This window comes from Lepus europaeus, chromosome 7 (genome assembly GCF_033115175.1).
Source record: "Lepus europaeus isolate LE1 chromosome 7, mLepTim1.pri, whole genome shotgun sequence".
Taxonomy (NCBI): Eukaryota; Metazoa; Chordata; class Mammalia; order Lagomorpha; family Leporidae; genus Lepus; species Lepus europaeus.
Genome location: NC_084833.1, coordinates 124,227,628 through 124,255,259, shown reverse-complemented (window position 1 = coordinate 124,255,259; position 27,632 = coordinate 124,227,628). Strand labels below are relative to the sequence as shown.

The 27,632-nt window shown below is 49.4% G+C and overlaps 2 protein-coding genes and 1 long non-coding RNA gene across 3 annotated transcripts in view; 2 read left to right on the top strand and 1 right to left on the bottom strand.

The window, feature by feature from the left end:
* Positions 1-543: 543 nt before the first annotated feature.
* On the bottom strand, positions 544-19,836 carry VPS26B (VPS26 retromer complex component B). Its single transcript, XM_062197370.1, has 6 exons — positions 19,524-19,836; positions 10,848-11,004; positions 5,305-5,469; positions 3,549-3,724; positions 1,552-1,694; positions 544-830 (listed from the first exon to the last, which is right to left on the bottom strand). Exons 1-6 carry the CDS (start codon positions 19,744-19,746, stop codon positions 684-686), a joined length of 1,011 nt encoding a protein of 336 aa, XP_062053354.1. The 5' UTR covers positions 19,747-19,836; the 3' UTR covers positions 544-683.
* Positions 3,718-7,160, top strand: LOC133763574 (uncharacterized). The gene is made up of 3 exons (XR_009866425.1): positions 3,718-3,822; positions 5,941-5,992; positions 6,888-7,160. It is a non-coding gene; the product is annotated as an uncharacterized LOC133763574 (long non-coding RNA).
* Positions 19,837-20,815: 979 nt separating the features above from the next.
* NCAPD3 (non-SMC condensin II complex subunit D3) overlaps positions 20,816-27,632 on the top strand; it is a 73,018-nt gene continuing 66,201 nt past the window's right edge. The window contains exons 1-2 of the mRNA XM_062197368.1: positions 20,816-20,925; positions 25,721-25,875. Coding sequence (XP_062053352.1) covers positions 20,862-20,925; positions 25,721-25,875 — 219 coding nt within the window. The 5' untranslated portion in view covers positions 20,816-20,861. The remainder of the gene's footprint in view (positions 20,926-25,720; positions 25,876-27,632) is intronic.

The window sequence follows — 27,632 nt, the reverse complement described above, 5'->3', positions numbered from 1 at the left end:
GCATTTCTTAGGGGTGAAGAATGGTCAGCCCCAGGCCTGTCTCCTGGCTTCTGCCTCAGGATGCTACTGACAATCCAGAGAAGATGGAGAAGGCAGGTGCCTGGGTCCCGGCAGAGGGAGGCCAGCAGGACGGTGGCTTGTGGAGACTTCAAAGCACCACATACAAGACTCCCAAAGAGGTAGCTTTCTGATCTTGAGGCTTCCCCCTCCACCAGTCAGGATGGGGAAGTCCACCTCCTTCTGCCACCGCCTCAGGGACAGCAGAGGGGAGTGTAAGACATGACCACCTAGGGCCCCACTGGCGGCTCAGAATCCCAGGGACAGCCCCAGACCCTGAATCAGGAAGCTCCAAAAACCAGGAGACATGGACGCACACTCTGCCTGCCTTTAAGACATGAGGCAGCCCCACAAGGACTTCAGCAGAAGGCTTACTCCCTGGAGACCAGCTTCCTGGACGCTGCGTCTCCCAATCCCCAGTCAGCCACGGAATCCCAAGGAGGCTGCTTCCCCACCCGTGCCCCTTGGGTTCTCCAGAGGAAAGAATGAAGTCAAAAACATGATTTGTTTTCGGGTTGCAAGTAGCAGTCAGCTGAGTCTCACACCGTCCTCCCCCTCCCCCAGCCGCTGGTGTTTAGTAGATGGGGGTGCTGGGGTGGAGCCCAGCAGCTTCTGGCCCTGGGGGCCTACTGTCTGCTGTTGTTGTCGGACAGCTGGCCTGGGGTCCGCACCTCACCTAGGGAGGTTGTGCCCTCGAAGCGCTGTGAGGCAATGGCTGCCTGGTGGGACATGCTCTTGCGAACGATGTCACCCTTCCGCCACAACACCACTTCCTGCAGGATTGGGGAGAGCGGGACAAGGCAACACTGAGAAGGAGGTAGGGGATGGGTCTCCCAGAGGTTCCCAACTTGGTTCTGGGGACTCGGACAAGAATCTTCCCCTGTCGATCTCTCACCAAAGGCAGTGGCTGCTAAGTCTTTCCTGGCTCCTTCCTGGGCCAGAAGGGGAACATGGTTACAGGAGGGAGGCCCCAGAAAGCAGATTCCGAGTACCAAGCGAAATCCTCATTTTTGCCGTGGGAATCTGGCTAACCTACTATCACCATCTCTGGCTAAAATGATAAGTGGCACAGAGACAGGTTGGAAGCTTCCTCCCTGGTGCACCGGGTTAGCCCACCATCTGCAGTGTAGGTATCCCATATGGGCGCCGGTCGAGTCCCAGCTGCTCTACTTCCTATCCAGCCCCCTGCTAATGCACCTGGGAAAGCAGCAGCAGAAGGGCCAAGTCCTTTGGGCCCCTGCACCCACTTGGGAGACCCGGGAGAAGCTCCTGGCTCCTGGCTTCAGTCTGGTGCAGCCCCAGTTGTTGTGGCCATTTGGGGAGTGAAACAGCAGATGGAAGACCTCTACTGTAACTCTGCCTTTCAAATAAATCTTGGAAAAAAAAAAAAACTTCCTCCCTGAGCCATTCTGCTAAGTCTGTCTGTTAGAATTGGAACCTTCCTGTTCTGTCCCCAGGGCAACCAGGGGTCTGAAGGAGGTGCCTGTTCCTCACCTGCTGCTTGAAGTAGCGCCGTTCCTCCTCGTCTATCAGCACCAGGTTGAGGTAATAGCGCACAGAGAACTTCTTGTTGATGTCCCGCATGGTGGGCGTGAGCTCGTACCCTGCTAGGAAGAGCCGGATCGGGATGGACTCTCCTGTCGGGTGAAGCCGGAATCAGAACAAGGGGCCAAGTGACCCACTCTGCCTTCCACCAGATCCCTGTGACCACAGCAGGTGAGATGCTGCCTGTCCACAGCCTGGCACACAACAGTGAATGCATCTGCCTCTGGGGAACCTGCACTCTGCTACCCAGCAGTCAACTGAAAGCAGAAATGTGACACTTCTAGTACAGGACTCCTTGTGGCTCCTGTCCTCTCACCACTGCCCCACTGAGAATACTGAGTGGACGGCACAAGGACACAACTGTGAAGCACTTATTGATAACACGCAATACGTCTTGTTACTGGGTCTTCAGGAGGCAGCTGAGTTACCATGTTACCCAGCAATTTCAGTGCCAGTGCCATCTCCCTCCATTCTAAGTTAGTTTGCTCCCCCCACCCCCAAATACAGCCCCAATATAAATGGGCACAGCAGAAAACACAATCTTCATTCTGCCCCTTGTTCTCCATTAACTAAACTCCTGAGTGAGTCTGTTGCCTTCTCTGGACTGCATGATATTTTAGGTCACTTTTAGCTCTTATCACCATTTCTTTCCTGCAGAACAAAACCAGGACAGTAATTCTACTGAGAAAGGCCAAGCCTATCATGTCGTCCAAAGCTAAATATAAGTGCTCTTTTAATTAGCTGCTGCTTTGTGTTATTTCTCAGTGCCCCATTTCATCTGTACAGGAAAAATGACAGTTGGCCCTGGGTGCACAGATGGTGAGGAAAATAAAACACTGCAGAGTTAAGAGAGCTCGGTCTTGACCCCTGCCCCACAAGGGCCTGGCACGGTGACACCCAGGAACCAATGAGAGTGTCTCTAGGGTTCAGGGCTGCTGAATCTGTGACACTCCTCCTCCCACACACATCAGGCTATGGGATAAACAAACTCCACAAGCATCGGACACTTCAGAATGAGGGCCTGCTCGCCGATGCTGTGGACTCAGTGAGGAGTGTGCATGACTGCTACCCCCAAACCGAACAGCAAAGAGCTGTCCACTCCTCGCCCCCGCTGCAACAGTGGCTGCAGGGGACGAGGAGGGCCCATTCCACTGTGTTCCCGGTTCTGCCGCACACCTGCCAGTGGGCCAGACCACACTTGATGAATAAGAACTGAGACTTTCTGTCAGAGCTGGAACTCGGAAACAAAAATGACCACTCTGCATGCATCTCTTATTCTGAAGCAAGGAAGAATGTCAACATGTCAATGGAAAAAACTAAAATTTTCAAGCTGTATCTGGTAAACAAGGACTTTTCAAACACATTTTTACAAGAGAGTTAGGACTCTTGAGACTAAATGTTCAGTGCTAGCCCAGAATATAAATGAGATCAACTGAAGCTCTCCTGGGTAAAGGCAGGGTAGGAGACATGGTGTTCCTTTTCTCCATGTTAGCATCCGCGGTACACAGAGACTAAGGAATTACGGGTTGGGGCTGGCACTGTGGCCTAACAGGTTAAGACACTGCCTGCCATGCCAGCATCCCATATGGGCACTGGTTTGAGCCCTGGCTGTTCCACTTCCGATCCAGCTCCCTGCTAATGCACCTGGGAAAGCAGCAAAAGATGGCCCAAGTTCTTGGGCCCCTGCACCTACTTGGGAGACACAGAAGCTCCTGGCTCCTGGCTCCGGCCTGGCCCAGCCATGACCATTGCAGCCTTTTAGGGAGTACACTAATGGATGAAGACACTTTCTCTCTCTCTCTTTCCTCTCTCCCTCTCTGTAATTCTGCTCTAATAATAATAATAATAATAATAATAAAGTATGAGTTGTTAATAATAAAGTATGGATCCCGTGCACTCCCCCGGACCCTCCCGAACTCCGTGCAGGCCCTGGGCAGGAGACTCACCTCGCACCGGCGCCCCGTCCATGATCTCATACTTGGCTATCGTGTCATTCTCGTGGTACACGTTGGGGCCGGTGCCTGTTGTCTCCCGCTTGATGATGTCTATCTCCATGTGCTTGATTTTGATTCTCACCAGCAGGAAGTATATCTTCCCTACGATGACATCTTTCAAGTGGTATCTGAGGAACAGAAAGTAAAAAGAGGAAGATGCTGGTGCAGTGGCCGGCTCCATTCTGTGTCAGTGGAGAGTACACCGCCACGGCCATGCACCTTACAGGTAATGATGCAATGTACACGCCTACACCCCCAGCCTCCCACCTGTGCTGTGGACTTCCCAACTCTTCTCCACCTCAACCTAGGTGACTTCCATCCCTGCCACTGTCTCTCTGCCTCAGTGCCCGGTCTCTAGGCTTTGTGAGCTGCTGTGAATTTCTCCACATTGTACACTTTCAGAGCCATTGAGGGTTCTCTCTTTGGCCTGGTCAAAAGTCAGTCAGTCTATATGTGTACACCTCTGTATCAGCAAGTACAAAGAGGGCAAAATCTTCAAACCCGAAGCTCATAGAACATGACGTGCTGGCAGGGACTTTGGAACTTGGAGCCTTGGAACTCTTTATGATACCAATGAAGAAAAGGAAATTTGGGAGTATGGGGTAGAGACAGGAGGCGGACCCAGAATCCGAGTTCCCCAGCATGCATGGCCCCCACCACTTCAAGGCCCCTCTTCTGTTCAGAGCCGACGGAGCGGACTGCAGGCACTGCGTGGGTAACGTCAGCACAAACGTGCAGGACACCTGCAGCATTTCACAGGGGATGCAGGGAGACCATGGACTCTGGGGCTTTCAGACTTTTGTCACTTGTTACTTTACTCCAGATGGAAGCATTCCTATGTAAGAGACAGAGACCTGCTCTTGGATTGAAGAGCGATAGGAGGCCTCAGGGCTCCAGCCCCGGTTCTTCCTTCACCTCCCACTTCCTGGGTTTGTTTGAAAGCCATGGACATGGTCCATGCCCCTTGTTTTTCAGATGAAAAACTGAGGTACAAAAATGGTGGAACTAACTAACTTTTGTGCAACTTGTTATTGGCAGAATAGGACCTGTTTCCAAGTCTTCCTCTTACGTATAAATCCTTCCTATTACACGTTAACTCATGCACTCTCACACAGCGCAGGTAGTCTGGAAGTACCTGGCCCCTGACTATATGTAAACGACTCTGAAAAGATCTGGTCTTGTGTGTATTGTTGTAGGCTCTTGGAGGAGACACTGCTGCTTTCACCTGTGGCTGGGGCATTAATGGGCCACTCAGACTGTTAGGAGAAAGGACAAGCAGCCTGTGCCCTTGCTAGGCCCAGAACTGCCTTCCTCCCAGCTTGCCCAACCCCAGTTTCACACGTGGGGCCAGGCCCGGCAGCACTGGTGCTGGGCTGCTCTGGTTGTTTCACCGGGTCAGGTGGTGGGGCAAAAACACATCTTTCCTTCACCCAGGTTCCAGAGACCAAGTATGTTCCCAGTTAAAAAAAAAAAAAAAATTCTGCTCTCAGTCCCTTCAAAGGCAAGCCACCTGACTCAGCTCCCACTCCCCACAGCCTTTGGATGCTTTTATTTCCTGGACAAACTAAATGTAACTGGCTTAACGCAGACTTTCTCTGTTTCATTTCAGTTGTCTCCCTCCACACCATGTCATGATGAAATGTCTGAGTCACTGCTCCATCAATCTTAACCTCCCTTGATAGCTAATCCACTGCCCTGGGACACTTACTTGGATTTATTATACTCAAACTCAATGTGCAGGCAGTCCTCGATGCCAACCTCCATCTTGATGGATGAGTTCAGCTCCGGGTATGTGCTGAGTGTGTGAACCACGATGTCCATCTCTTTGACAACATCGTTGAGGCGGCGGCTAATGGTGGCTCGAAGGAAATAGCTGGAAGAGGGAGCGCTTGAGTGAACTCACCCAGCCTCCAGATGCTACCCAGACACAGGGACTAGAGTGGCCCAGTTGGGTGAATCCCTTATAGGGATTCATTCTTAATTTCTGGCGACTTCGTATGCCTTTGAGAGTTTGCAAACCCTCTTCCCAGGAGAAAATACACATATACACCTACACCCAAAATTCTGTAACTATAACTCTAGGGGATTCTAAGTCCCTTTTCCCAAATCCAACTTTGGAACCCATGTTCCTGGGTTAAGAACTCTGTTCCAAGTAAGAATGTTTCCCTATGCTGTTCTCACGTCCTTCGTGGCCCCTGCCACTGTCTATCATATGTTTGGGTACATGCTTTATTTCTTCAACTCCTGGCTTTTTGAGTGCAGAGATCTGTCTCCTACCCACATACTGGCACACCTGCTCATTTAACAGTATTCGATCAACAAACATTTTTCATGTCCCGCATAGGTGAAAGAAGAGGGAACACAGAAATGAAGCCGGCTATTCGCGCTGCATACAGGTACTGAGCACTGGGCTTGGCATGGGGTGAATACGATGCAGTCTCATGGGAACCCACAGGCTACTGAGGGAGATGGGCAAATAAACAGGAACAGTGAGAATACACGGACAGTGCCAATTCAGATGGCGCAATCCAGTGCCAAGGGCTGAGAGTGGAAACACAAACCTTACACGTAAAGCAACAAGAGGACCTGGTCTGTTTGAATAACAAATGTCTAGCTGAACTTAGGATCCCTGGAGAAGGGGGCTGCTATGGCAGGGGACAAACTGGAAAGAAGACATAGGAACAGTCCCTGGGGGGGGCCCTGGAATCCTTGTCCCCTTGCCTTAACACTACACTAACACCCAAAGAGGGAAAAAGCACCCCTTTAATCACACTTTCTGATAAATAAAACTTGGATCATCTCCACTTCCTTAAGCACTGCTGAAGAAAGTTACAAGGGTACCACCCTCCACGTGGCACTGCTGGCTTCTTGGTGCTCCTCTTTGCTCACCTCAGTAACATCCATCACATTGCCCAGGCCATTTGTTACCTTTTTCAATTGCTCAGGCTCCCCAACCCCCTCACCCCATCCCTGTCTGCGGAAGACACTGTTTTTCACTCGTTCAGAGACGAAGGCCTTCCAAGGCAACATTCTCTCCCTTCTCTGCTTTGTGCGCCTAAACGTGTCTCTTCTTCACCCACTCACTCCTCCCAACAGCACCGCTGTCTCTCAAGCCTGTTCTCCTCCATCTGGCACAAGGATTCCCAACCTGGGTGTGCGTTACTAGTCATCTGAGGAGCAGGCAGATGCTGGGGCCGGCCCTGGGGCGCAGCGGGTTAAAGCCCTGGTCTGCAGGGCCAGCATCCCATATGGGCGCCAGTTCGACTCCCAGCTACTCTACTTCCAATCCAGCTTCCTTGCTAATGCACCTGGAAAAGCAGTATAAGATGTCCCGAGTCCTTTGGCCCCTGCACCTATGTGGGAGTCCCGGAAGAAGCCCTGGCTCCTGGCTCCTGAATTCAGATCAGTGCAGCTGCAGCCACTGTAACCATCTGGGGAGTGAACCAGCGGATGGAAGATCCTTCTCTCTCTCTTTCTCTCTGGCCACCCCGCCCCCCAGCCCTATAACTCTATCTTTCAAACAAATAAATAAATCTTTAAAAAAAAAATCCTGATGCCCAAGTACCTCTGACATCTAATTGCCCTGGACAGGGACACAGACACAATTTTTTAAAGCTTTCCAAGTGACTTGAATGTGGGAACCTCTGCCTGGCATCTTGATCGTTCTGCTTTCCCTGTTCACTCTTGACGGGCCCCACCTTCCTTCTACTTTTTCAGCAAACGCTGTCACAAGCCAGGTCCTGTGCTGACCACTGACCGTGGCTTCAGACTGCCTAACCACCACCCAACAGAAACTGCTCTCCAGAAAGGAACTAGTGGCCCTTCAGTTGCCAAATCCAATGGCCTTTCCTTCTGTGTGGAGTAAAACACTTCCTTGTCTTTGACACGCTGGTCCCATGGCGCCACAGGATACGGCGTGCCTTCCCACCCCCTCCCTCACATCCTTCTGTGGGTCCCAGCTCTCCCCTCCCTGAGCTTCACCCTCCTGGACAAAGCTATCACTCACTACCTGGAGCAGATGATTCCCGACTCATTTCTAAGGGTCCCTCTGTCCTCAGCACCAGGCTTGTGTTTCAACTGTCCGGTGGACTTGTACACCTGTCTATTTTGCCAGCACCTCAAATCCCTCTCGAGAAGAGGACGAATCATGGTATTTCCAAATTGTTTCTTCCTCCCAGTGCCCTCTGTCCCCATCTCCAATGCTGTAAGCCTCTGCCCATCAGTAAATTCTGCTGGTATCTACTGAATTCTTTGTTTTCCACCTCTTCCCATTGTGTTTACCGAAGTCAAGTTCTTAGGGCCTCGTAACGGCCTTGGAACAGTTTTGTTCCCATATCCCCCCCCACCCCCCCAAGTGCTACCTATTGACTTTACACTTTCAAAAGAATCTCTCTGGCATCCCATATCAAAGTGCCAGTTCGAGTCCCAGCTATTCCACTTCTGATCCAGCTCTCTGCTAATATAATTGGGAAGGCAGCAGGCCCAAGTGGTTGGGCCCTGCCACCTACGTGGGAGAGGGAGTTCCTGGCTCCTGGCTTTGGTATGGACAAACCCCAACCATTGAGGTCATTTGGGGAATGAACCAGCAGATGGAAGATCTCTCTCTCTCTAATAAATAAACCAAAATCTTTAAAAAGGAAAGAATCTCTTCTGCCTAAAAATAAAGGGAAAAAGAGGCAACACAATCTTTTCAAGTTTTCCATCCACCCTGTCACTAAGACACAAGCTCATCTTCTATAAACTGTCCTCAACTAATTTGCTTACCTTCACCTCTTCTCTTTTTCAATATGAATTCTAAAGTCTTCATCTAATTTGGATGGTAATATTTTTATTTTTTAAATTATGGTAAAATATACATAACTTGAAATTTACCCTCTTAGCTATTTTTAACTGTCTAGTTCAAAGCAGGATTAGGTACATTCGCACTGTGTGTGACCATCACCACCACGCACCTCCAGAGCTTGTCAACATCCCCACTGAGGGCAGCTCCCTTCTTCCCTTCCCCTCAGCCTCTAGCAAGCACCCTTCTCCTCTGTCTCTATGATCTGACAGTTCTAGGGACCTCATATAAGTAGAATCACACAGCATTTGTCTTCTTACGACTGGCTTATTTCACTTAGCATAATGTCCTTAAGGTTCATCCACACTGCAGCATATGACACAATTCCCTTCCTTTTTAAGAGTGTATAGTATTCCACTTTATGCCTATACCACATTTTTTAAAACTTATTTTATTTCCTTTGAAAGGCAAAGTCAGAGATACAGATACAGAGAGAAAAGAGAGATTTTCTATATGCCCCAAAAGGCTGCAACGGCCAGGGATGGATCAGGCTAAAACTAGGAACTCATGCAAATCTCCCACATGTGTGTGGCAGGGGCTCAAGGGTCATCTTGTGCTGCTTTCCCAGGCACATTAACAGGGAGCTGGAGCAGAAGAGGAGCAGCTGGGCCTTTACCTCATGCTCATAGGGGATGTCGGGGTCACCGACAGCAGTTTAACCTACTGTGCCATAATGCTCACCCCCACATTTTGTTTATCTGCTCACCCATCAACAGACATAGTTTGCTTCTATCTTTTGGTTATTGTGAATAATACTGATATGAACACGAGTGTGCAAATATCTGTTCTGGATCCTATTTCAGATCCTATTTCAATATTGCTGGATGTATAGCCAGGAGCAGAATTGGTGGACCATGTAATTCTGTGTTTAACTTTTTGAAGAACTGTCATACTGTTCTCAACACCTTTCTTTCTGACATAAACCCCTTCACGGGCCAGCCATTATGGCCACAGAGAATTAAGCCGCTGCTTGAGATGCCCACATCCCATGTTGGAGTGCTGATTTTCAAGTCCCAGCTCCTCTGCTTCAAATCCAGCTTCCTGCTAATGCAACTGAAAAGCAGATAATGGCCTAAATCACGTCAGTGGTCCCTGCCACTGACATGGGAGTCTAGCTGGAGTTCCAGCCTCCTGGCTTCACCCTGGTCCAGCCACATGTTGTTGTAGGCAGCTCGGGAGTGAAGCAGAGGATGGAAGATCTCTGTCTCCCTCTGTCACTCTGCCTTTCAAATATATAAATCTTCAAAAAAAAAAAAAAAAAAAAAAACTTGACAAATCCACTGCCCCCCTCCCCCCCCAAAAAAAAGAATAAATCCATAGCCAAGCTTCAGGGATGACTTCTAATAATAATCCTGCCTTTGCCTTCCGAGTGCAGTTATGAAACACTGTATTTAGTGCGGGTAACATCAGTGCTGAGACCCCTGCAAGGTGTGCAGAGAACCCAGGAACACTGCTCCAATGGCAGAGGAGAGAGTGGGAGAAGGGAGTGGAAAATGAGCTCATCTGTTGACCTGCGCTGGGTATGCAGTGTGACACAGGAGTCTGCTTTATCCCTGGGACTTCACGTACTGCAGGGATGCAGCCAAGAGTCCGCACTCCGTGGGCCCTGGCATCAACGCCTGTGCTCACGGTTCCCATGACTGCAGCAGTAAAAACAATTCCAAGTACTTAGAACACATGCAATATTTCTTTTTTTAAAAAAGTGTGTCACACTGTGTTATGTTTTATTTTCTTGTCATCCCCAAAAGATGGAGAGGACAGGTGCAGAGCTGAATCCAAATCTGCTGCTCATTTTTCAAGTGAGGAAGCTGAGTTGCGGAGCCCAGACCCTCACTGATATTGTGTGGAGGTGTGGAGCCAGGTGGGTCAGGACCTCTGGATTCCCCAAGGGCTATGCCTCGGCCAGCAGTTACAAAAACTGATTATTGAATTTTCAGGAGCTTTATGAGCGGCAGATATTTAAATTATAGAAACTTAGACAATTAAATGAAATATATTGGAAACAAAGGCAACACAGTCTGAAAACCTGTAGCTTCCTTCCTAATTATTTTCCTATGTTTCCCGAAGCTCTTCACTCTTGAAGGAATGTCCATCTGGTGTCTCTGTGCAGTGGGAATGCTCTGTAAACACAGCTACCTACCTCTCCCAGGCTGGCAGGATGGAACCAGGGGTGGCATTGATACAAATGTACACCACAGAACCTGACAAACATTACAAGCCACGGGGTGTTACACAATGACCTGTGTACCACAGTCTGAAAGGCTCCTCCTTCTCCATCCACCTCCAGGTGCTCAGAAAACAGGAGAGCCGTGGGCCCCTCCACAGGACTGGGCTCGGGCTCCAGGTGCTCAGAACACAGGAGCTGTGGGGCTGGGCTCGGGGCACGCATGGAGGAAGTGAGAACGACTTACCGCAGCTTCACATTCTGCCCTGTATACGACTCATACGGCTTCTCCACATGGGTGAACTCAAAGTCAAAGGCCTGTGACTGGGTGATTTCTCCGGGTCGAGCCAGGTCCTTCACCAGGGACACAAACTCATGGTGGTTCCCGCGGTCGTAGTAGAGTTCTGGAGAGAGAGCAATGACCTCGGCCATCAGACCCCAGGCTCCGAAAGACCTCCCCACAAGGCAGGCCCCTCCAGCCTCTCCTCTTCTGGTGCCTCCACCCCTGCATTCCCCGTATGCTGGTCTCCTTCCCACCCCTCTTTCCATAGACTCTTGCATTTTACACAGTGAAATCCCACGGCCCAGGAAGAACCTGAGAGAAGCCTGCTCCAGGACAGGTGCACAGCATCTTTATTAACAGAGAAGTCACGGATGCTGGCATCAAAAAGGCTCCATTTCTTTAAGAAGCTCCTCCTTTTTTATTTTAATTTTATTTATTTATTTATTTTTATTTTTTGACAGGCAGAGTGGATAGTGAGAGAGAGAGACAGAGAGAAAGGTCTTCCTTTTTGCCATTGGTTCACCCTCCAATGGCCGCTGCGGCCGGCTCATCGCACTGATCCGAAGCCAGGAGCCAGGTGCTTCTCCTGGTCTCCCATGCGGGTGCAGGGCCCAAGCACTTGGGCCATCCTCCACTGCCTTCCCGGGCCATAGCAGAGAGCTGGCCTGGAAGAGGGGCAACCGGGATAGAATCCGGCACCCCAACCGGGACTAGAACCTGGTGTGCCGGCGCCGCAAGGCGGAGGATTAGCCTGTTAAGCCACGGCGCCAGCTAAGAAGCTTCTCCTTTTAACTGTTCTAACTTTTTGAGAGGATTTGTACAGTTATTTAATTGTCTCTTCCATGTAATTTCATGACATAGCTGGGCAGACCACGTCACCCCCACTTAACACAGACTGAGGCATGGTGCGCTTCAGTGCCTGCCTGGGTTGGAGTCACAGAGCTGGGTGAAGGGCTGGGAGGGGAGCAGGGCCCCTCCTGGGGGGCGTCTATTTCTGGGAATGGGTATGACGAGGGGTGAGGCGCAGAGGAGGCAGCGCAGGCTAAGGATGCAGAACAAAGACGCTGCTGTCACTCAAAAAGGAAGGTCTGCAGCCCGTCTGACGTGGAAGCTTGGATGCTTTTCTCTCCAACCAAGTCAGTGGTTTTCAAACTTCAGTGTGCACCAGGACCCCTCCAGGACTGGTTAAAACACAGAACGCTAGGCCCTGTCCCTAGAGCTGTCGGTTCAGGAGGTCAGGGCTGGGGCCTGAAGAGTTATACTTTTAATAAGCTGCCTGGGGCAGTAAGGACCACACTTGGGAAAGCGCTGCTCTAAATCTATCCTCTTCAGGAAACAGTTCTGGTATTTCTTTATGGTAAGCTCACGGTGTCTGCTTGTTCTACATCATTTCCTGTCTATTCATGTTCTGCTATTTAAGTTTTGCTACACATAGCACAAGGTCCTTCTTTCCATTCTGCACCGAAGCCCTATACCCTCAGCTGCCAGGCACCCTCCAGTACTGAGCCCTGCAGTAACAGACACTTCAAGCTGTGACGACGAAATGTGGCCATCTTGTGGTTCAAGCTACTGCCCCTCGGGTATTTCTGGGTTCAAGTCCTATACTAGGCTGCAACCTGCAGCAGGATGGGAAGACTGGGAAAATGAAGCAGGCAGAGTACACCTGCTGCTTCTATGAGAAAAGAAACAGAGAGGGATCGTGGGACAACTGCCCACGATGCTGGTCCCAGGTTTCTCTCAGTTAACCTGCACACTCGGGGTTGTGGGGAACAGCTGGCTCTGGGAGACCCCAGACAGCGTAAGCCTGGAGGCCTGATTAGAATCTTGGCCCAAGAAGTCAGATTGCTTGCCTTTCTAGAGCCAGCAGTGCTCAGCTCCATGGGAAAGACCATGCCCAGAAACAGAAAACTGTTTGACACGGTGGTTTGCAATCTGTGTGCAAATCCACCCACTCGCTGGTCGACCTACTTATGCCATAGGAAATCTTTTCCCCTACACAGAGGGGCACTCTGAAGCAGAAAGGACTCGGTCATGATACTCACCCAACCCGTGAAGGTGGTAGGAGCACAGGTAATCCCCTACAAGGAACTTCACGTCTGCATGAATTGACAATGTGTTCTGTGGTCACATTTGTGGCTGATTTCCTATGTAGTCACACTCTGATGAATCTTTTATTACAAACAATGTGTACCTTTTCTTCCAAACACTAAATGGTTTTAGCAGCAGGCAGCATTCTGGGTAGTAAGTGATAATCCACAAAACCCTGAGATTGGAGATGACAATTCCCAACTGCAGGGGGAAATGGGAATAACCCAGTAACTGCTCCTAGTAAAAGGCAGGCAGTGCAGGGGCAGTGCAGGCACAGAGCCCAGGCCAGTCCCAGTCCCAGGGGCTCCTCTGCTCTCACTACCTGAGCCCGTGTTCATGGTGCTGGTACTTACATAAGAACTGAACCCTTAACTTGGGAATTCGGTCCCTCAGTTCCCAAGCAAGACACTCTGGCCTCAGTTTCAAGGAACAGTGGCAGGCAGAGGAAGACCCCAATGTCCATGAAATTAAAGTTGGAAATCCCAACATTAAGAGGAAGATGGGAAGAAAAGGATGGAAAATACACAAACATGATCACACAGCAGAAAGGCAAGCTGAGAGATAAACAAAACAGAGGGCTCACAGAGGACTCAGGCGGCCAGCAGTGGAGGATCCTAGCAACAGTGCAGAAGCGAGCAGTCTGCCCGGCCCAGCAGGGGCCTCTGGCAGAAGTCCTGCCCTGCACAGCATCACATTCTTCCTAGCACGGCTCCTCCTGCACCCATGTAAATAGCCATGGAAGAGCGGCCGCCGGGGGCTGGCACTGTGGCACAGTGATGATGAGTAAAGCCACTGCCTGTGATGCCAACAATGCATATGGGTGCCGGTTTGAGTCCTGGCTGCTCCGCTTGTGATCCAGCTCCCTGCTAATGAGCGGGGGGGTGGGGGGGGAGTGGCCAGTGTGTGGTCAGAGTAGGGCTAACTCAGACTTTTAAATTTATGATTTACAAGCTTTGGCAAACATTGTGGAGCAAAGGGACAGCAACAACAGCTCTACTTTGCTATTTGCCAGAAAATCTGGTTTTATCCCACCTAAATTAGAATAGAAATTAGGATAGAAATCCAAGACTGTTCTAGCAAGAGCTTTGGGCCCCTAAGGACTATAAAATGCCTCCATTCCATCCTAAAGAAGCAATCACAAAATCATCCCTAATTCATCCCTACCACCAAAGCCCTCCAAGACCAGACATTTCAGGCTAGAAGGAGGAACTGTTAGGTTTATTTAAGGTAACTTCTCGGTCCTTGGCTTCCTTTTCAGTCTAACAGGAGGAAATAACTTTTATATTCAGGAAGTTTTCATGGTAAAACTTGCGGCCAATGGCCAAGATGTGAATTTGGCACTTTGGAAGGAAATTGAGCCAGATTTGCATCACAGGCCGATCCCATGACCCTAAAACTTGCTGCTGGGCCAGGATCCTGTGTAGTCCCAGCCTTGTGCCAGTCTTGGAAGAAACGTAAGTCTGCAAGGGCTTGTCATCTGATTTTCCTACCCATTTGCTGGTTGACCAGCAGAGCCAACCAGTCACACCCCAACACATCTCCTGCTTCTTGCTAAGTCTGCGGGTGCAATCACGCCCCCTCTGCCTGTATCCACCTCTGCTCTGCTCCAAACCCGGCCAGCAGCGTATCGAGAAGGCCAGAATCAACGCCATGAGTCACCATGTGTGCTAATGAACCGAGATACACAAAACTCAGAAGTACAAGACTGATGTGGTAATGATGTGTTCATTAAAACTTAAAAAAAAAAAAAAAATGAAAGCTAATATCTGCTTGGTTTTGGAGGATAGGGATGCTCGTGTGTGCTTGGTTTATCTCACCACGTTAGTTGCTGAGGTGATCCTCATAGCAGCCACCAGTGCTCCCCAAAGGATTCTGGCTGCACAATGGTCTCCTCTGATCCTAACAGCGATGCTTCCTCCCTCGGTGCTCTTTAAATGCCAAGCATCTAACTAAGGATGTGAGCCATTAGCTGGGGCACTGCCCCAGTCTTAGACTGTCTGTCCCATGGGCCTGGCCCAGGAGACATAACTAAGTAAGATCTTACAATCTCGGGGAGAAACACTCGAACTGCAGCAATGCACAGCTGGTGCAGGCCTGAGAGGACCACAGGTCTGAGTATTCCTTATCCAGAAGGCTGGGGACCAGAAATCTCTCAGATTCCAGGGGTCTTTTGACTTTTTGTTGTTGTTGTTGTTGTTTGACTTTTGGAGCATTTGCACAGACCTTACCAACTGAGCACCCCTAATCCAAAATTCTGAAATCTGAAACTTTTTCAGTGTCATGGCAGAACTCCAAATTTGGATTCTGGATTTTCAGATTAGGGGTGTTCTACAGTACAGGGAGAAACCAGCATCAGTGTGGCGTGGGAGAGTGATGAAAGGAAGCTGCAAAAGCAGGCGACTGCCATGGGCTTTAATGCTTCCTGACCCCAGCTGACTCGGGGTGGGTGCTGCTCCTGTGGGCGCAGGCCTGTCGTGAGTCATCCCAGTTATCAACGCAAGCAGGAAGCCCAGCTAGTGAACAGTAACTACGAAAGCCATCCTGTGCACCTCCTTCATTAAAACAATACTGGCGGGGCCAACACTGTGGCTTAGTGGGTAAAGCTGCTGCCTGCAGCACCAGCATCCCATATGGGCACCAGCCCGAGTCCCGGCTGCTCTACTTCCGATCCAGCTCCTATGGCCTAGGAAAGCAGTAGAGGATGGCCCAAGTGCTTGGGCCCCTGTACCCATGTGGGAAGACCTGGAGGAAGCTCCTGGCTCCTGGATTCAGATCGGCACAGCTCCAGCCATTGTGGCCATTCGTGGAGTGATCCAACGGATGGGAGACCTCCCTCTCTCTCTCTCTCTCTCTCTGCTTCTCTGTAGCTCTGCCTTTCAAATAAATAAATCTTTAAAAATAAATAAATAATACTGGCATATCTAGGAGGAGAGAATAGAAAATAAAATATAGTTTCTATGAATTCTTGGATCTGACCAGTGGTATATCAAGCTAACAAACATTTACTCAGCACCTTCTATGTGCTAAGACTGGAGATTAGCTACCAGCCTCCTGATGGGCTGCAGGTAGTCCCTGAATTAAAAAACACGTCAGAACCTTGTCAATTCCTGCTTGAGATATCAATGAAGCCCCTGGAGGAAGAGCTGGGCAAGTGTGGGGAGGCTTTCTGGTGGCCCTGACGTTTCTGACGGCTGTGGAGCCATGAATAACAGTTTGGGTATGTGGAATGTTATGACATTCCTTGCAGAAAGATGACAATGTACAAAGAGGAGAGGCCAAGATTCTAGAAGGGTAGGGTATTCTGAGGAAGCTGCAGATGGTAAAGACAAAGGGTTAGGGAGAAATGAGGCCTGAACGAGAGGCAGGGATCCACTCAGGAGGGAGCTGGACGTAACTTTCCCCTTTAAACAGAGGACAGAGAACAATTTTCAGGAGGAGACTGACAATGTTACAGGTGCCCTTTAGAAAGCTCACCCTTACAGAGCATAAGAGAAAAACAGAGCTGGCGCCGTGGCTTAACAGGCTAATCTTCCGCCTTGTGGCGCCGGCACACCAGGTTCTAGTCCCGATTGGGGCGCCGGATTCTGTCCCGGTTGCCCCTCTTCCAGGCCAGCTCTCTGCTATGGCCCGGGAGTACAGTGGAGGATGGCCCAAGTGCTTGGGCCCTGCACCCGCATGGGAGACCGGGAGAAGCACCTGGCTCCTGGCTTCGGATCAGTGCGATGAGCCGGCCGCAGCAGCCATTGGAGGGTGAACCAACGGCAAAAAGGAAGACCTTTCTCTCTGTCTCTCTCTCTCACTATCCACTCTGCCTGTCAAAAAATTTTAAAAAATTTAAAAATTTTAAAAAAAGAGAAAAACAAAGGCATGAAGGCCAGGACTGCTACAAGTAGGAAAAGCATCGGAGGGGGATCCCAGTGGATATGCCCAGCAGGCAACTGGAAATACAGGTGTGAAAGCCACAGCAGAGTTTGGGTCAGGACCAAGAAACGGTTGTAAGGGTGATCAGAAACGCGAAGACAGTGAAGTCATGGGCACAGATGGGCCTCAGCCAGAGCAAGTTACAGAGTGAGATGGGACGGGGCACACAATAGCACCTCTTCCTGCCTGCCTCCCAAAATCCTGTCCAAAATCAGAGGGGAAGGGGGATGCATGGTGGCCAGCTGAATGACATCAACTTTCTTAGCCCCATATACATCACCCGTACAGCCAGACCTCAGACCCCGACAGAAGAAGCTCCGCCCACTTCGCACACAGTCTAAGAATGCAGTGAAGGAGAAAACCACAAGACCGCAACTTCAGCAAAATCACTCCAGCTCTGCTCTGGTGCCCTGAGGTCGATTCACAGTGACTGCTGTAGGTGTGTGACACGGACACGTCACACCCTGCTTCTGTAGGGGACCAGGAGGATAAAATGGGAAAAAGAGAAAATAGGCCAGTGTGTGTTTAGGATCAACATGTGTTCTATGAACACAAACTTCCTTATACATCAATGCCTTGTTCTTGACCAAGGAATACATCCCAGAGCTAAATAAGAAAAACACAGGTTTTGCTCATCACTCTGTATTGTTCTATTACTAGTCTCTCATGTATCCATAATAATCGAGAGTGAACCGAGTCCTTTAACCACGCAGCTGGAAATGGCCCACACGACTGGAGCAGAAGCTTTAAGGCAAAGGCTGAAACACGCACTTGCCCAAGTGTAATGTCATCTGGAGAGACCTAGGGGGAAGAGCAGTAAGCCAGTGACTAATAATTGAATCTGCTAAGGGGAACATCGTTATGTCGAATGCTCTAATTTTCATAAAGGAACCCTTTATAAGGGCCTGATCTACAATCCCCTGACATGCTCAACACTCTCATCAGGCAATTTTATTAGTCTCGCTGAACAGCTAAGAAAGCTGAGATCCAGAGAGGGGCCTAACTTTCCCAGAGTCCCGTGGTCAACTCGGCCCACAGTGCCCAGGAAGAGTTCTTAGAGGGATGACGTCCGAAGGTTAAGAAGTTGGAAGGGAAGCCAGGAGGAGCAGTCACAGCCAGCAGCCTCCCGTTTACACCAGGGGGACACTGACACCATTCCTCTAGCAGCTCATTTCCTGCTGTTAGGGGTAGGAGCCATTCTGGGTTATCTTCCACATATGGGCACTGTACCAGCACCTCGGCGTGATGGAGTAGACACATACCAAACACTCCTGTGTACATTGGCATTATGAAGCCAAACAAGGGATGCAGTAACTTTAAAACAACTACTCAGAAATATCATTTCCTGGAAGGCAAGAACTTCTCAACTACTTTGTACGGTTATCCCTAACAGAAAATGCTCGGAGTTCCTCCTGTCTGCTGGGGGAGTGCTGGGGGTGGGGTGTATCTCAAGATGCTTCTGTGGTCAAAAGGAGGGGTCCTCCTGTTATCTGGTGGGGAGGCTGGCCATGCAGCTACCACCTGATGCAGAAGCACGTCTGGCTGGCAAAGAAACCCTGGGGTCCAGCGAGCAGGAGGCCAGAGACCACTCCTCAGCCCCCCTTCCAGGACAGGAGTGGGCCTCTCACGTTCTGGTTGCACAAAGAACAATAAAGGACCCCATAGGACCAGCTCTGTCTTCAGGCTGGTTTCAGCTGGCTTCAGTAAGCAGAGGCAGTGTGGGCTGCAGAGTCGGGCCACCAGGACCCCTTCACCTCCCCCCTGCCTACCCTGCAGTGTGTCCTGCCTTAGTGAAACGGGAGACCCGATTCTGTGCTGCAGGCTCAGGATGCCAGAGGCTTTCCCAGTCTTTAAACACAGCGGTGCATGTACAAGGTAGGGTGTTCTCTGCCAGGGGTGTATGCAGCCCATGGAGGATTTACTGGGCAAACTCCTTCCAACTGAATGGCAGAAAGGGTCTATTTTAGAAGCACCTGAGCGTTTTAATACCAGGCACCCCAGCCTTGATGGGCAGGCAGCTCTGCAAACCGCCTTTCAGCTGTTAACTGCCTTTGGCTGTCTCCTAATGATGGATGCTCACTGCCTGAAGAGGCCGCGGGCGTTCAGATGTGGGTTCCGTTCATTGTCGTTCTAGAAACATTGTTTCTCCGTCTTAACGGATAAAACCAGTCCAGCGGAAAACTAACAGGAAAGTCTGAGAAACGCAGGCGAGGCAGGTAGGCAGGCCGGCGGAGGCTGCGGATTCCAGGTCTTCCTCGGCCACGTGCAAGGCTAAGGAGCTCCGGGCCGAGCTGAGCCAACAGGGCACGCATGGGCCCGCGCCCACACCACGTCGCTAGAGAACAGGGCGCGGCGGAGCCCGGCTGCACTAAGGGTCTCCCCGCTGCGGGCAGCATGCTCGCCCTACACACCCACCTGCAGGCTCCGCGCCAGCACCTGCCTGCGAAATCCCGGGGTCAGCGGCCATGTGCCGGGGCTGGGCTGGCACCAGCAGCGAGCTCGCCCGGGACGCTCGGTCCCCACCCGCGGCGGCGCGCTGTCACCCCGCGGGGAGGCCCGGCCGCGCGGGAGGCCGAAGCCCAGGCCCCGGGGCTGCCCTGCGCGAGGGTCGGGGGCAGGCCGGCCACTCACCGATCTGCCCGATGAACTCGATCTTGATGCCCTGGTGCTCCAGCCGCTTGTTGGGGTTCTTGAGCGCGAGGCTCACCTTGCCAGAGACGGTCTCCCCGTCGTAGAAGAGGAAATATTTCTCCTTCTTCCCATCCTCCGTCTTGTGCTCGGCCCGCTTGCGACTCTCTGCATCGTTCAGCAGGATGTCCACCTCCACGCTCTGCCCGAAGCCGAAGAAGCTCATCTCCCCGCGGGGGGCCGCGCCCGGCTCGGCGAGGACCGCTCCTGCGTCCGGGGCGCGCGCTGCCCTAAGGGTGGGCAGGCCAGAGGGCCGCGGCCTGGCTGCGCGGCTCCGGCTCGGCGGTGGGCGACGGCCAGCTGCCCGGCCGCCCGGGGGAGGCAGCGACTGCGGGCTGCAGCGCCCGAGCAGCGGAGCACCGAGGCGCCGCGCAGCGCGCACGCCAGCCCCGAGCCAGCCCGAGCGACGGCGCCGGGGAGCGGGCGAGGGTCTGCCGTGCAACCCCGGGGAGGGCAGCCCCCGCAGAGCCGGGCGTGCGCGGCCTGCCGCCCACCGGGTGGGGTCTGGCGCCGAGCAGCGCAGCCAGCCGCCCAACCTCCAGCGGTGCAACCCACCGAAGTGCCTCGGCGGCTTCGGGCGGGGGAGGGGGAGGGGGAGGGCAGCTCCAGCCCGGATGCGCTGGAGAAGCCGCGCGCATGCGCGCACGCCTCTCCCTCGCTGCGGCCTCCAGGCCGCCAGGCGGTGCGCTCACTGCGCATGTGCGACAGAAGGAGGAAGGCCTTTCCCTTACTTGACATGGCAGCCAAGGCCTCATTCCAGTTAAGTTCGGGCCCAGCCGACCTACGAATTCAGAACTGCAGTTGTCCTCTCGAAATGTTTTTGGTTCTTTTTCCATTGTCGTTTTAACTCTGTAAACATTGGGCTACCGTCCACATTCAGATCAGCTTACGGAGCAAAGCGCCCTTTGACACGCACGCGAAACATCACTCGACAGAGGGCAAGGGTGATAGTTATTACAGAAAGCACCCTGTTCCAAATTCTCGTTACAAGGTCTCTTATGGAAAATGAGGCAGGAAGGACGCAGTAAGCTTTACCCTAGTTCCGGGTCCTTACTTTAACGGGCTTAAAAAAAAAAAAAACCCGCGTCCGCAGCTCGCCCCTCTTTTGCGCATGCGGCTGACGACCCAGCTGAGTGGTGACGCCTGTGAGAACGACTCGGCGCGCTGATTGGTCGCGGGAAATTTCGTGCGTTGTGATTGGCCCGCAGGAACGTCTCGGAGCGCGCGCGGGAGCGAGCTTTGAAAGTTGAGCCCCGCGGAGGCGCGCGGCGCCGGGGGATCATGGAGGCGCTGCGGGGCCTGGGGAGCGGCCTGCAGCCGTGGTGCCCGGTGGATCTCAGCCTCGGTGAGCAGACGCAGGCGCGCGTCCCGGGGGCAGGGCTGGGGAGGCGGCTCGGGGCCCTCGGTGTTGTCTGGGTTTCCTGGGGTCGTGCCACCTCAGGACCGTGGCCTGCCGGGTTTACCTCAGGAACTGTCAAGTGACCGCACCTCGAGCCTAAAACCGGGCTGGGCGAGGACAAAGAACGATCGCATTGATTTGAGTCTAGTTAGGATTGCAGTCTGGGGAAGAAAAAAACTGACGCAACCTTGAAGAGGTGTCCGAGGTGTTGTAAAATGGTGACCCTATTTGAAGCTTAAAATCGCGTATGCAAAGATAAGCAACGAGGTAGGGCATGCGGGTGTGTTGGGAACTTCCCGTTTTGGCGAATGCGGTTTTGAATCTCCCGGAGTTATTTGGGTCCGTTTAGCGTGCAGGTATCTGCGGGCAGCTTGCTTTGAGCTTGCTGGGCCTCAGTTTCTTTATCTGTCAAACGAGGGTTATATAATGTCTTACCTCATGAAGTTACAGGGATGAACCTAGTACCTGGCACGTAATTATTGATGGATAAATGCTGAGTTCAAACTCTGTGCCGTAATTATTTTGTTCCTTTTTAAGCACTGTGCATGTCCTGCTGTACTCTGTCATGCTATGCTCCCCACCTGGGATGCACGTTTCTGCACTTCTTTCCCTGGCAAACACTCGATTTCTGATTCGGTTGAAGAATCATCCTCCCCGTCTCTATTCCTTCTCCTGTAGTACTGGCATTTCCTACTGTACCGTCTCTTATTTTACAGCTTGCATTCTATATCTGCTAGGAATTTCACATTCATCCATTGACAAATAATGCTCATACACTTATTGGGTGTCTTACACATTATTTTTGTCAAGAGTCTTGTAATACCTGTGATGAAGGAGAGGCACATACTCAGAGTATAGTAGTCTTACTCTGTCTGACTCAAATTTGCTGGTCTTTTTTCTATCATAACCCTAGTTTCTTATTATAAGTGTTAGATGGTGAGATCTTGATGGACAAGAATCTTCTAGCATTCACTTTTGTATCCCTAGAACTTAACACAGTCTTCTTAATGATTGCTGACTAACTGACTGTTTCACTTCTTCCATCCTAAGTGAAGTGAGTAGAGCAGGAGTTATCTCCATTTGACAGTTGGGAAAATAGGTAGTGAGGATTAAGTGATTTGATGGAAGTCTAAAGCCATGTAAAAGTAGGGTCAGTAACAGAGTGCCAGGTCTATTCTTTATGCATTTGGACCGTTGTTGTGATCCAGTAATGAGATCAGAAGTACTGATGTGGGTTTTAAAATGTGTGTATAGGCCGGCGCCACGGCTCACTAGGCTAATCCTCCGCCTTGCGGCGCCGGCACACCGGGTTCTAGTCCCGGTCGGGGTGCTGGATTCTGTCCCAGTTGCCCCTCTTCCAGGCCAGCTCTCTGCTGTGGCCAGGGAGTGCAGTGGAGGATGGCCCAAGTCCTTGGGCCCTGCACCCCATGGGAGACCAGGAGAAGCACCTGGCTCCTGCCATCGGATCAGCGCGGTGCGCCGGCCGCAGCGCGCCTACCGCGGCGGCCATTGGAGGGTGAACCAACGGCAAAAGGAAGACCTTTCTGTCTGTCTCTCTCTCACTGTCCACTCTGCCTGTAAAAAAAAAAAAAAAAAAAATGTGTGTATGAACGAAGCAGAAAACTATATGAGAGACAGAGGCGGGAAAACATGCAGAGACTCTTTTTTTGGGGGGGAGGGAGGAACATGTTTGTGGTGTGTTAGTAGAGTGACTAGGAAACCGAGTGAATGAGTCATTAACTAAAGCATGTTAAATTCAAGTCCATGGGAAGATTTCTTCTAAGCTGGAATGTCTAGTATCCACTCATCCTGTAGTGCTTTTCTCATTGATTCCCAGACCTACCATCATTCTTCATTCGAATCCCTTTTTAAAGATTATTCTTGAATCGAGACCCACCTGTTGACATCTTCCGCTTGGAATGTGTGCAGCTGTCCCTAGGATTTCATGGACCTTAGAAAGTACACATTGTGGGCTTCTCTCTTCTTGTCACTTGTGTAAATACAGATAAAATTGATAGAAAGACTGAAAAAAGTGAGGAAATTGTCAGAACCTGGTGGAAATGAGTCTCTTGAGAACCTGGAGGGTGAATTTGTAGGAGAAAGGACTTATTTTACCCAGTTGTTGTTTGGCCACAGCAGGTAGAATGACTTTACCTTTTGGGTCTGTTCTAGCATCTCCTTTTGCAGGATTAATAGACTTTTTTCTCTTATGCATCCTTGGGATGGACCTAAGGAACAGCAGAACCTCATCTTTGTTTTATCCCTCAATACCAAAATTGCTTCTCTTCAAAGATTTTCCCTCTCTTGCCTTAATCCTTGATTTCATATGACTTTATTTACTCCCATGAGATGCTAAACATTGTACATGGTTAATCTGTTGTCCCCAAACTATCTTCTCGTTGAACACTTGTGACAGTGAACTCGGCCAAGGTGGTCTGCTGTTAAAATCTTTGCAGTTTTTTTTGTTCCCTGAAAGAAAGAAAAAAAAAGTCAGTGTATAGAATTTATCACTTTTAAGTTGTGTTTTACAAGTGTTAAGTCTGTGAAGAGTGAAACAGAAGTGGCCATTTTCCCCCCTTTCCTTCTTTTCTGCTGGCTGCCTTCATCTTGACGTCTTGCCATTACATAATAGGTCTTCCCATTAGAACATTTGATAGGCATTATTACCTACATCTTATAAGTGAGGTTGTAGAGGCTCAAGAGTGTCACCAATGAAGTGACTCAAAACATACTGATGATTTTAGGAGGACTAGAAATTAGGGCTAGCTACTGCCTTCCAAAATAGGTTGATGCTGGGGGCTGGTGCTGTGGCATAATAAGCTAAGCATCCACCTGCGGCACCAGTATTCCATATGGGCACTAGTTTGAGTCCTGGCTGCTCCACTTCCAATCCAGCATCCCTGCTGATGGCCTGAGAAAGCAGAAGAAGATGGCCCAAGTGCTTGGACTCCTGTACCTGCATGGGAGACTTGGAAGAAGCTCCTGGCTTCAGATCAGCCCAGCTCCGGCTGTTGGGGCCATTTGGAGAGTGAACTAAGAGATTGGAAGACCTCTTTTTGTCTCCCCCTCCCTCTGTCTTTAATTATTCTTCTCAAGTAAATAAATAAGTTTTTTTTTTTTAATTGGGTTGATGCTACTGTAGAGAGTAGAGTAGTAGGGAGAGTAATAAAGTAGTGGAGAGAGTAATTGTAAAGAAAGCCAAAATAAGAAGTGAGATGTTTTGCTGTCATCTGCAATGTGCATGAGAACATTACTGGAGCTTTCTCCTGACGTCTCAGCAAGGCTGCAGTGGTTGCTGCTGTCCAAACTTTGTAATACCACCCTTCCAAGGCCAAGAAGAAGAGAGACAACAGAAAATAAGTCAAGAAAGATAAAGACCTACGAACAAATCTTGTGGCAAGGCCTCAAAGAGAAAGTGATCCAAAGACAAAGTTCAGGACAAACTCAGCAAACTGATCCTGTTTGACAGAGCTGCTTATGACAACTTCTAAGAAAATTCCCAACTACAAGCTTATAATCCTAACTGTGGTCTCTGAGAGACTAAAGATTTGAGATTCCCTGGTTAGGGAACCCTTCAGGAGCTCCTGAGTAAAGGACTTAGCAAACTGGTTTTAAAGCACAGAGCTCAATTAATTTACACCAGAAACACCAAGACTGGAAATGCCCCAGCTACTGGTGAAGGTATGTGAACAGGTCCAACCAATTATACGTTTGGAAATAACACTTTACTGCAGAAAAAGTCACTGGAAATATAGAGAGATGCACTTAGGTTTTTCAGGTCTTCTTTCAGGCAGCATATTTTTTGTCTTTGGCAGGAAGGCGATGAAAGCCATTTGGGATGCAAGGACTTTGTCCTCCAGGGTCAAGCTCCAGTGATGGATTATGATAGGATAGGTAGATTGTGTTCTAAGGAGGATGGAGTTGGATAACTGTAAGACTGTTCATTTGCTGAATGCACTATAGTGCTCAGAGCTATGCAAGAAATGTTGAAGCCATCTGTCTCTCATACCCTGCTTTCAAATCAGTGATCAACAGATATTTGAAGAATATTAATTTGAAGACACACTTAATGATTTACTTGTCCAAGATGTCCACATCTTTCCATCCAGTCCTAATTTTAGGGATGTTAGGGAAATAACAAAAACACTGAAGAAATAATTTGTTAGAAAAGTCAGAGAGCATGAGATTGGCAAGGAATTCAGTTAGAACACTGCATTACTGTCACTATACTACTATCGTGCATTCTTTTCATCTGTGCATTTTGGCATCACTGAGTATTTCTGTGGTGTTGAGTCTGGCTCATTTCCTGTAGTTGAAACTCTTGTGTAACATGCAGCATCACTGTCCAAGGGCGTGGGTGTATTGTCTTGGTTATGGGTTTCGGAGGAGAAGCATCTTCAGCCATCTTTGATTAACCTCTCTTTCTTCTCCTGAAGGAAAACATGGGGAAGCCTGAGCATCAAGTGTTGTCAAGTGTCAGTCCCTAAAAGTATCTAAAAAGTGTTCTATTTTGGTGTATTTGGAGGGTGACTAACTTAATAGCTAAATGTCAGTTGATTCTAAAAAAGAAAGAAAAAGAGTTCTATTCTACTGTTCTTTATGCTAAACCTATATTGTTACATTTAAATGTGAATTGTGTCTAATAAACTTTTCTTCTCTTGAATGTGCCTTGTGTCTAAAAGTGATCAGTTTCATGAGTTGCTATATAGCACTTCATTAAATTCATTGCATTTTCCCCTAGAATGGGTGGACACAGTGTGGGAACTGGACTTCACAGAGACTGAGCCTTTGGATCCCAACATAGAAGCAGAGATCATAGAGACTGGATTGAATGCATTCACAAAACTCTATGAAAGTCTTTTCCCCTTTGCCACTGAAGAACACGGATCCACAGAGGTAAAAATAAACAAATAAAATAAATTAAGCTAGTCATCTAGCACTAGCATCTAGAGGTCCTAAAATAGTGAGCCACATTGTAAAAAATGCTCTAGGAGAAGTGCTGGTGTCCTCTAATAGGGCCTTAGAAAAAGGAATACAGCATGATTTGGGAAAAGGAAAAGGTGGGAGGTGAGTCTTGACAGATGGGTAGAGTGTTGAAAGCAGAAGTTAGGGTTGTATGGCATTTCTGGGGATGGAACCACAGTGGATGTGTTGAGAGAATTGTGAGTAGTGTGGTATGAGTGTATGCAGAGTTTTCAACTCACAGTGGGACACAGACTAAGAGTAAGTGGGGTTTGACTTTGGGATTTGCATATTTTAATAGGGTATTCACTGTATGATTTTCTCATGTAAGCATCATGTGTTTATTAACTTGTTTAATCTTTCCAGCTGGCCCTGTGTGGAAGAGATTACAGTGTACGAAAGACTTAAGTCATGTGAACAAATGTGTTTTAGGACAAATGTTCTTGACTGAAGGTTGACTGAAGTGGGGGAAAAGATTGTACATAGGGAAATGCCTTGGGGCAACTATTATGGTAGTCTCGGTATTAAGAATATTAACGGTACAGTCTGGAGTTAGAATTATGAGAACCAGGGTGGAAAACTAAAAGTAAAAACTAGGGACATTTTTTTGATGTAGAATTAATAGGGTTTTGTAAACCAGGCAGCCTTTATCAGATTCCTAGGTGATGGTGTTAAATGCTAAATTAATTGGGCATTGGGTATAGAGAATAAGTGAAAGAAGTCAGAGATCCCCAAGATTTCAACAGTAGGAGGAAGAGGATATTGTTAACCTTAGGTGAGCAGTATGGGAGAAAGAGCAACATCAAGTGGGAAAATTATGAGTTCCATTTGTAAGCTTTGGCATGTGGCACTGTGTTAGGAGATGCTTGGGAGGTATAAGAGGTAGTTAGAAATATGGAATGGAAGAGCAGGAGAAGAATTCTCTGAAAGGAGAAATTCTGCCTTGCCAAAGCGACAATCAGATGGAGCCCCAGTGATTGGGTAGTCCAGGCTGGACGAGTGTAGGTGCAACTGGCCTTAGCAGGATGTGATAGCTGTAAAGAAGATGATACTTCTTGCCGAAACTTCCTAATGAAGGAGAGGAGGGTGCCAAGGTGGTATATGCTACAAATTGTGGGTAATTTCTGCCAGTACCTACTGCATTCTCTGTCTTTTCAAAGAAGCAGGAAGTTCAGAGTCTAGTTTCTTGAATTTTGTAACCCTTTTTTTTTTAAAGACATCCAAGAATAAGCCATATTTAGTTCTTGTTATGTTTAATTTATAAGCATAACCTATATTGAGTTCACTTCATCAGTACATATACTAAAAAGAATATCCTCTTTCTGTGTTTATTAGGAAAAAGCATGGAACAGCAATAACATTAATAAAACTGGTTTATATTCTAGAGTTTATTTCCTCTCACCTAGATTACCTTTGAAAACTTCTGAGGGAGGAATTTTCAGGAGTTTACTTTCCTGCTCCCATTGTCCATGATCTGTAGCACATTTAGAAATTGCTTTGGGGTAGGCATTGTGGCGCAGAAGGTTAAACTGCCACTTGAGACTTCTGCATCCAACTTCATAGTGCCTGGGATTGAGTCCTGCCCCTGCTTCTGATCCTTCTTCCTGTCTTGGGGGCAGCACATGGTGGTCCAAGTGCTTGGGTTCCTGTCATCCACATGAAAAACTTAGGTGGAGTTCCTGGCTTCTGGC